The following is a 10,563-nucleotide window of genomic DNA, read 5'->3' as shown; positions in this document are numbered from 1 at the left end:
GTGCCTTGCGAAACAATTGGCTAATTACCTTAATTTTAACGTCATGACTGGTTAGTCCATAAAGTCCATTCAAAATTAAAAACATGCATGCACCATGGTTTTCTTCTTTAGTGTCGGAATACAAGCTGACATTAACGTTCCAGTCCCCGGGTTGCCTGAACTAAGTAGGGCTAGGTATTGCAAAATACCCGGTACACCAAATGTCTTACTTAAAAAACTGCCTTCGCAGTCCCGCAGTCTTGAAGTGAAGTGAAGTGAAGTGAAGTTATAAGTCTCTCCCCTCGGGGCTTTTCAAGACTAATTTATTGCTGTTACGCAGTTTACAATTAATTTAGAAGGTGAAAGATGCCCCTCGTTCTTTAATAGATGTGTATGACATGTTGAGTGTCCTTAACTGAACCACAAAATGAAAGCTAAAATTTTACGAGAATGCTTAGGCCTAATCACTGAAGCGAGCGCTTAGGCTTAATCAGTAAACGCGTGCTTTCTTCTTCACACGAACTCGTGGAAAGTGTCCTTAACTGAACCACAAAATGAAAGCTAAAATTTTACGACGCAGTGGCATGGGACAGAAAATGATACATATAAACAACTCTGTTCCTAAACCGGGTATTCTGCAATCACTGCTAAGCTTTCATTTTGCTGTTCGGTTAACTACAGTTTTCATGAGATCGGGTGAAGAAGAAAGCACTCGACCGTTTACTGATTAATTAAGCCTAAACGCTCGTTTCAGTGATTAGGCCTAAGTATTCTCGTAAATTTTAAGCTTTCATTTCGCGGCTCGGTTAACTACACTTTTCACGAGATCGTGTGAAGAAGACAGCACTCATTTACTGATTAAGCTTAAGCGCTCGCTCCACTGATTAGAACTAAGCATTCTCGTAAAATTTTAGGTTTCATTTCGCGGCTCGGTTAATTACACTTTTCATGAGATCGTCTGAAGAAGAAAGCACTCGTCTACTCATTAAGCCTAAGCGCTCGCTTCAATGATTAGGCCTAAGCACTCCTAAAATTTTAGCTTTCACTTTGCCGTTCGGTGTGATTAAGCCTAAGAGCTCGCTTCAGTGATATATAATTTAGGCCTAAGCATTCTCGTAAAATTTTAGCTTTCATTTTGCGGTTTGATTAACACTTTTTACGAGATCGTCTGAAGAAATAAGAACTCGTTTACTGATTAAGCCTTTCGTAAAATTTTAGCTTTCATTTTGTGGTTCAGTTAAGGACACTCAACGTGTCATACACCTCGTTCTTTAATCCACAAATCCTAAAAACGCCACTTAACAACTGGCCGTTATTTTCAATTATTATTTAACTACTACGTGACTTCGGACCCCGGTCACAACCATTTTATTCTTCGGAGTTATCAAATATTCAGTCATCGACCACGGGACTGCGGACCGCGGTGGCAGTTCATTTTAATGCTTGCCCTTTAACAGTTTTCATTCATCGACTACGGGACTGCGGACCGCGGTGGCAGCTTAATTAAGTAGGAAGTTTGCTGGGCCGGGTATTCTGCAATCGCTCCATAAATAGCAAGCTCATCTGCGGGCATTAACGGTTGGGGAATATCTTGCGTGTTGTCCTCGTCTCCGAGCGAACAGGGTCTACATGCTGTAGTGGCGTTTTGCAATTACGTTTACCATTTGATACACTCACCGTTGTAATTTATTCCAGCCGCAGCGCAATGGTCTCCACTTCGACGCTTCTTGATAGGGGTACTTTGAAAGATAGTATCTCCTTTACGTTGACACAAAGCTTCAAGAAATTCGTTTTCCTCACTTATCCGTTTGTCGCCCATAATCACGGTTAAAAGCTGAAATGTGCCTTGCACGTATTCCGAATGTTAGTAGTATAGGAGTTGGGGGTTTCAGCGCATTTTTGCAATAATGCGCTTAAACGCCCCAACTCATACTACTTTCCATTTAATGGCTTCCATCGATGGTTTCCATCACATGGGCGTGGCCAAATATGGGCGTGGTCATTTTCGGTCTCGTATTCTTGGAAATCTATATGTTTTATATTTCTAGGAATCTATGCCGTGGCGAGGTAGAATGGATTTTATAGTGACCGTATGCGTAACTTGCCATACCATTGTTGTGAATATATCGCTTGTCATCGAAGCAGGATAATGATACTTTATTAAGCTCATAGCTCCCAAGTTGATGCAAGTTGCTTCTGATCGTTTTCATGGTGTGTTGCATTTGTTCGCTGTTGAACAGTACGTTTTTGTAATTTTCATGAGTGATGTTCTTCTTAATAATATTTTTCTTGATTCCCTTTGCCGTCTTTCCACCTTTGTCATTGTCTTTCATGTAGGAATACATTTTTGATCTCAATCCAACGAATTCGGTGATCGGTATACCTGCTGCCTCGTCTTTGAATTTACCGATTACCTTTTTATTTGTCTTGTCGAAATATTGCGAATCTTGAGAATAATCACTGTTGTCGAATTTGTCTTTATCATTCCAAAAGTCTTGGTATGCATCACTCGTTTGGATTTCATATGTCAAGCTGTCTGTGTCTGTGAATAACAATTTTGCTTTGCTGCCGTATTTTTGTTTGATATAATTATAGTGAAAATCATACATTAGTGTCTTGCTAAGATCAAGGATACACATATCCACATATGCCGGCCTGTTTAGGGTTAGTGTTTCTTTGATTTTATGCACTGCCACTAGATTTTCATTAAAGATCTTGCTGCTAACATATGTTGGTTTAGCAGCCATTTTTAATAGTTTGTTTTCATCAGTCACTAATCTGACATCTACTCTTTTTCTAATGTTTTCCATTGTTTTTCCAAATACACTGTTATTCATGAGCTTGAAGAAGTCTTTCTCGAAAGCATTTTTAGCATTAGTTCTTTTTTCAGTATTAAAGTCGATGTATTGCTTCAACCATGCGGACTGATTGAACTCTAGTACTCGATGGACTTTGGTTATTTTCAAACCAAGATCTGTGTATAATTGAAGGTTTCTGTAATGGAGTACGTATTTTTCTTTATTGCTTAACGTAGGTACCAGTTTATGAACTAAACCAGTTGATACATTGAATTTATCGGCTATTTCTTGGCAATAATTAGAAAGCATATCTTTGTTGACTTTTACCTTTTCAGGTGCTAGCGGATAATCATTATGCAGATCGTGTAATTCTTTGGGATATTCCAAATCAACTTCTAATATCGAACCTTTATTGCTATCTTCTTTATACTTGGATAAGTCTATTTTGTCAATTTGTTTTTTAGTCATCCATCTGAATCCGCCAGTTGGAAGGTATTGGCTCATTGCCCAACCATACAGATTGTTGGCGTCTAAATACATGATATATTTTGAGGGCGCCTTTTCATCATATGTTTTCATGTATCTATTATTAGCTTTACCGTATCGGTTAGCAATATAACTGGTTCCGCCACGCATTCCTTTTTCAATAAACTGAAACATGTCAATATCAGTCATAAGCTCCAATTTAATGTTAGTCATCTTTAACATAGCATCCCATGAAAGACCTGGAGATGTAAAATAATGACAGGGGTCTAGTTTGTAGTATTGCAGACATGTCTTTCGAAAGTTTTCAAACACATCAGCTAATAGAAGGATGTCAGATTTGAGATATAAGTCATGGTACTCACCCATATTTTTTAGATTGAAAGTGTTCCATACATTTTGAGCATGTTTGTATTGATCATCTAAGATATGCTCATCATTTAATATACTGTAAAATTCTTCTTTTGGTGGTAGCTTTTCATTGAATTTACCGAAGCTATCCATGAAGTCGTATGGATATACTCCTTTTCGAGACATCAAATCAAGCTTTTCGTTTTCAAATATTTGAGAGGTGTATTTCAATGATTCTTTTGGTAGATTGCTGACCAGTCTGTCAAGACTTGAGCTCATGAATTGGAAACTGTCAATAAAGGTCAGATGATGACCGAGCATGAAAGCCATGTATTTCTCCATGTTATTGGGAATTGCATTTATATTCATTTGGCACTTTTCACCTTTCTTGTTTGTGTATGTATGATTTTTAACTGTCTCACCGATCTCTTGCATTATGAAATGACTGTCATACCCACGTAGATTGTGGAATATCACTGGAATTTTGTCAGTTATTCTGAAGTTGAGATTGCAATCTTGATGTGCGGATCCTCTGTACTGGCCAGTCACATGGCAGTGATCTCTTACTCTTACATCAGTTTTATTGTATTCTTTCTCACATATATGGCATTTATCAGCTTTTTGGAATTTTTCTTCATCATCTTTAGTCATTCTTAATGGTTTATTGAAATATTTTTTCATAACCTTCTTGCAATATTTGACTTCATCCAGCATAGCTTCCATAAATTTGTAAACGGCTTTTTCACCTCTGTAAATTTGTACTGGTTTCGTGTATTTATCGTCATAACAACAAACAACCTTGTAACCGTATCCACAGTCTGTATGCTTCTGATAAGCTTCAGTGAATGATTTGTCATTATTGGGTTGACATCCATGTATTTTTTCAGTTATGGCTTCGAAATCTGCATATATTACAAATGGAACGGGTAGTTGTTTGTGGAAATTATTGAATTTTAGTATGTTATCATCTTTTGTTGGCATTTTAATTGCTTGTGCTCCATTTAATTGGATACAGTTTTCTTTATGATTATTCAACACTCTTTCAGAAGTGAAGCATTGAAGACAATACATGCAAAAATGTTTCCTCTCTTTATGCTTCGTTTGATTGTACATAAACTTGTTGAAATCCTTTATCAATACATAGTGCTTGTTTTCATTTTCTGTTATAAGAAGCAGATTCATATTGTCTTCATACTTTTCTTTCGAGACATAGATTGGATATTTCTGTTTTTCTTCATGACCAAATACATTGATGTTAATCTCGTTCTGCTTTTCTATTTTGTTGTACTGTTTGGTGGTCACAGGGAATTCAATGCCTTGATAATTTAGGTTGTCTACGTGTTGTTTATCTGATTTTTTTATTCTTTGAGGATCTTTGTCTTGGGGGTTCAAATGTCTTATGTGGCACCATCTGAAGCATTCATTGTCACTGTTTTTTATGTTTATCAATCCCTTTGCACTTCTGAGTTCTGTGGGTAGTTTTATATAAGAAGATCCTTTCATTGGTTCGTATTTTACCACATTAAGATAATGATTGTCAACAGATTGAACAGTCCAACCAGATCCTTCTGAAATCCAAACTGCAATCTTGTTTAGTATGACTTGTTTTGACAAAGATAAAGCTAGTTCAATTTGTGTGTTATTTGTTATTGTTTGGGGTTGACTGTTGAAATACGCTGTTTTCATAATTCTTTCTTCTCGCCCTGTTTGCTTTTCAAATGTTACTCTGAGTGTTTCAATAAATTTCAGACCTTTCATTGATTTCAATATTTTTTTGATATGTATGGCAACAGCCTTTCTTGTATTTCGCAGTTGTAATAGTGGGTCTTTACTGTTTTTTATGTTGATTTCATAAGACTTTGTGAACCCTTTTAAAGCTTTATTCGTTTCTTGTATTATAGTCCTTGGTGCTGGCACTGGTCGTTTTTTGGTTCTTGGCGCTGGCACTGGTTTTTTGGATCTAGGTGCTGGCACTGGTCTTTTAGTCCTAGGCGCTGGCACTGGTTTGTATCCATCTCGGAACTCTAATGGAGCAAGAATTATGTTTTCTTCATAATTTTGAACCATTTGCTGCACACTCTTTCTTGGTTTTGGGATCGGTCTTGTTTTAGTCCTTGGTGCGGGCACTGGTTTTGTACCGTCGCTGGTAGTTAATTTTTGAATTATGTCAATTAATTCTTGTTTGCTTAAATTTTTTAAACTAGAATGATTCATAATATTACTTGAGATATTATTTTTCATACTATATATTTATTGAATAGTGGTTTCTCTTTAAATAGAATTTTTGTTTTTTGACAAACTAAACCCTTATAAAGAAATAATATATACTATATTATTATGACTAAAATCCAAATCAAAGAATGTGTTTATTCAATTCATCCGATTTACGACTTGTATGCCGCCGACGAAAATGGAAACGTAATCTATATTACAAAAAAAATTCCGACAATTGGCAATAAGCATAGAAGCGGTTATATGTATTGCAATGTTAAAAAACATGGTGAAAGACAGAAATCAATGTCTGTTCATCGATTTGTTTGGGAATGTTTTAACGGTCTTATACCTGAAGGAAAAGTGATTGATCACATCAACAATGACAAAAAAGACAACAGATTATGCAACTTGCAAATAATGACTCAACAACAAAATTGCAAGAAATCAGCAAAGAATCGTGATTATTCATTTGCTGCTAAAAATCATGAAAACAGAAAATGCATAAAAGCAACTAACATAACCACTGAAGAAGATACTTATTTTTACAGTATGTATGCTGTTCAACAACATCTTCAAATAAATGCTGGTATTGTTAAAATGGCATGTGAGGGTATCAACAAATGTAAATCAGGTGTTTCAAAAAAGGATGGTCAACACTACAAATTTGAGTATGTCAAACAAGATGAATTGCCTGATGATCACACAAAATCTGCGAACAAAAGACCGCGAAGAGTGTCTGATGAAGAAAGAAAAAGAAATCAAGCGCGATTCATGAAAAATTGGGCGCAGAAAGAATACACGTGCTACCGATGTAACAAAACTTTGAAAAACGGTAGCAAGTATGTGCATAATAAAACTTGCAAAACATCAGCAAATGACAAAAAATCAGATTAATTGCCGTTTTCATATATTTTCTTGCACTAATTTCAGTGGTGCTAAAAAATCACTATATCTTTTGAATTCACAAAACACAAAAGACATTTTAGGATCTGTTCTATGAAAAACTGTTCTTATTGCTTTCCAATCATAAAAGTCGTCTTCAATGGCTAATTTTAATGAAGGCATCTTCTCTGTTCTAACATAATGCATGTATTCAGCATTTTTACCTATTATATCACAAATTGTTTCTTCAATTAATCTTCTCAAACATAATGTTTTTACTATTTCGCTTCCTCTGAAGGTCATATATTTATACTTTAGACAAACCTTCTGGCTTATTTATTGTCCAAATTTGATCATCAAGAGGAGCCTCAAGCTTGTAAACGCAATATAAATTTAAACCACTCATTTTCAATCTTGATTTCAACAAAAGTTTGTACTTGTCTTCTGAATCTTTCATTATTCGGCAATTCACACCTCTGTCTATATGTTCAAGTAAGTCTGTGCATTTGCTGATTTGTAACGCAATTCTTCGTAATTTTGGGTCTTTTATCAAACGCATCATAAAACCATTGTAATTTGTTTTTTCGGTCATATACTATATGTTCAGATTACATTTTTATATCATCAATTCTTCGTATAAAGGCATTGATTTGTCTTTGTGAACTCTGTATAAAAATTCAAAAAGAAAATGCAAATTGTGACCTTCTTGATTTGTTGTTTTTATTGTCCATGAACAGATTCTTTTTCTTACATACACAACATCAGCCGCCCTGGATATGTAACTTGCCATTTCTTGCCAATTAATTTTGTAGCCAGGGTGTAATCGTTCTATGGTTTGTTCTACATTGTTTTCCTTCACGTCTTTCAACAAATAGTACCACATGATCAAAAGATATTTTTGTCTGTCAGAATATTGCTTCATATACTATATGTTTTGATTTTGTTTTTATACAGATTCATCACTGTCTTGTGACGACTCAGATTCTTGCGAACTTGAGCAGCTTTCTTCAGATATACTTTCTTGCGATGGCGTCCAATCGGAATCTGAACCAGAGTCTTGATCGCTCTCATAATAGAAACCAAACTTTTCTTCATTTTCAAACTTGTCCATATAATATAAGTATATATTTTTATTTTTTATAAGTATTTATGCGCGTTTGTTTCACCACAATTCATATGTTTTCAATGTCTTTCAATGGTACCCAACTGTTGAATTCATCACTGTATCCCTTCCATTTCACTAGAGCTTGTTTCTTTTTATAGTCTCTTCTAATCACTTTGTCAATACGGAAAATATCCTGCTTTGCTTTTAATAATTCAGGTTCATAAAAACTGCCTTGTATCTCTTCACCTCTGAGATCTTTTAGTTTGTATGTTATTGGATTAGTGTATTGGATCTTATCAACTGTAAACACTTCTTCTGTCCAATTTGGTGTATAACCCTTGTCGAACACATTCCGTTTATACTTAGATATTCGAACCTTGTCACCTGTTTGAAATTTAGGTTTCTGTTTCAATGTTTCTGTATCACCATATAGATTGAAGTAAACTATACCTTCATTCCTCTTATTAGATGCTTCAACAGGTGTCATTTTTATGCTTGAATGTTTTGTGTTGTTGTACTGTTTCACTAGTTTGGGCAACATATCGAGATACATTGTATTACCTTGAACAGTGAACTGTTTCCACATTTTGGATTTAATTGTTCTATTCCACCTTTCAACCACTGAGGATTTCTCCTCATTTTCAGTGGAGTACATATGTATCCCATTTTTCTCCAACAAGTCTTTCAAGTGTTTGTTATAGAACTCCTTTCCCTTATCAACCCATAAATATTGTGGTCTTCTGCCTTCCCTGAATATTGTTTTAAATGCTTCAGTAACGGATTCACCTTTCTTATCCTTCAATGGGACAATCCAACCGTATTTGCTGAAAACATCAATAACCATAAGAAGATACCGATAACCTTTATTCCATTTGCTGAATTTTTGCATTTCGACTAGATCACTTGCCCATATTTCATCGATATGATTCACAATGACTCTTCTAGTTTTGAATTTTCTCTTGATTGGTTTGTGTAATTCATCGGCTAATTGCTGAGCCCAATCATCAATACTCAGCGCCGCTTTACGTTTTTTGAACCAAGTCCAATCTTTCTTTATGCTTTAATGGCATACATTGTTGGTGTAGCAAACCAAGGTCTTTGATTAAATGGGATTGCTTTTATACTGTCTTCCATAATTTTATCAGCTGCATGCTTTTTAGCCAGATCGTCTCCAGCTTTACTGTATGCTATATCATGTTGCTGGCAAACAGCATCTAATTTATTTATTGGATCTCTATATTTTGGATCATTTGAAGCCAATCTGTCTTCCAGTTTTGTACCAGGTCCACAATAATTATATTTTTTACCCGTCGGAGTTCTCAAATGGAGTTCTCCCAACTTTGCTAATTGTTTTTGAATGTCTAAAGCACCGCCGTCTAGATCTTTCCTATTGGTTGTGTATTTCTTTTTGGGTCTTATTTTTGTTGACAATTGATCGAGAGCTTCTGATCCCACTTTATGAAGTAGAGGATTCATTTTTCTCAAACCATAATCGATTGCTTTTTTCTGCAATTTTGGGTCTCTCATTAATTCGGAACCATAATATCTGCCCATTTCAACTGCTTTTTTGCCAAGATAAGGTACTCCTTTTGTTAGGAACAATTCTGTTCCTGTATTAGCAATATCACTGAGTAAGCCCGCTCCCAACGGGCTGTTTAGTTTCCCTGTTGTTTGACAAATTTGGTCTTTGTAATACCACATTCAGCACAAGTGCAAAAGAACATTAGTCTACCATTTTTAGCTGTTTTGTAACCTGAAGGTTCAACACATTCGGTCACTTTCTTTTGTTTGACACAATATGATTTCATAATATATATAAGTTAGATATTTCTAAAATAATGTTCGATAAATCTCTCATTTTTCATTGTATCATTTATGTCGAACACTTGCAATAAATCATAATATGAATCACCCTTATTCATTTCATTTAGAAAGTATAAACAGAAATACCCACAAGTTGTTGTTTGTATGTTTTGTATCTGATTGTTTTGATGTAACAAAGTTAGATTTTTCTTTTTGGCATGATTCACGATCTCTTGAAATGGGGGCATACCAAACGAATCGAAATAATTTATCACATTGTCTTTGACATATGTTGCAACCCAATGACTTCCGCTCATATAAGCTGGTTCTAGATTGTAGATGAATAACGCCTGTTTATGGTTATGTGGAACATTTTCATTCCTTGACAGTACGTCATTGATCGGTATATTCAAATATTTACACCATTTTATCAGATCGTGGTTGGACATAGGTATTTTTTTGTGAAATTTTGGTTTCACAATATTGCCCCCAAAATGGGTATGCCATTGAATGGACTGTTTTTTCCTAATAGTAGTCCCTTTCCTTTTTTGGTCGAGGGGTTTTTTTTTTTACCATAACCAGTCACATATGGCGGATAACTATAAAATGGAGGGGGCATTCCAATTCTAGGTGGTCCTGTACCATCCTTTGTCGACGAAGGTGGTCTACCTATCCTCGGTGCTCCTTTTCCGGTCATCTTTTTCACAAGATCCAAAGCCAAAGGAATTCCAATGCTAGCTAACAGAGTGCCTAAAAATCCACCTGATTGTGTTTTGGTCGGTTTTATACTAACACCTGAACCTGTTTGAGCTGCATTGATGATGTCTCTTTGCTGTTTTGTAGTGAACATGTTCAGATATGGCATTATTTTGTTGATTGCCTCGAAAGGTATCATCATGGGTAATGGTAAAGCACCGCCTTTTTGACCCGATCCTAACAATTTTTTAG

At 35.5% G+C, this 10,563-nt stretch overlaps 1 protein-coding gene across 1 annotated transcript; it reads right to left on the bottom strand.

The window, feature by feature from the left end:
* Positions 1–2,015: 2,015 nt before the first annotated feature.
* LOC138010261 (uncharacterized) lies at positions 2,016–5,678 on the bottom strand. Its single transcript, XM_068857194.1, has 2 exons — positions 2,948–5,678; positions 2,016–2,521 (listed from the first exon to the last, which is right to left on the bottom strand). The coding sequence occupies exons 1-2, from the start codon at positions 5,676–5,678 to the stop codon at positions 2,016–2,018; spliced, it is 3,237 nt and encodes a 1,078-aa protein (XP_068713295.1).
* Between the last annotated feature and the right edge of the window lie 4,885 nt (positions 5,679–10,563).

Source organism: Montipora foliosa, chromosome 7 (genome assembly GCF_036669935.1).
Source record: "Montipora foliosa isolate CH-2021 chromosome 7, ASM3666993v2, whole genome shotgun sequence".
NCBI lineage: Eukaryota > Metazoa > Cnidaria > Anthozoa > Scleractinia > Acroporidae > Montipora > Montipora foliosa.
This window is presented reverse-complemented; position numbering and strand designations above follow the sequence as displayed.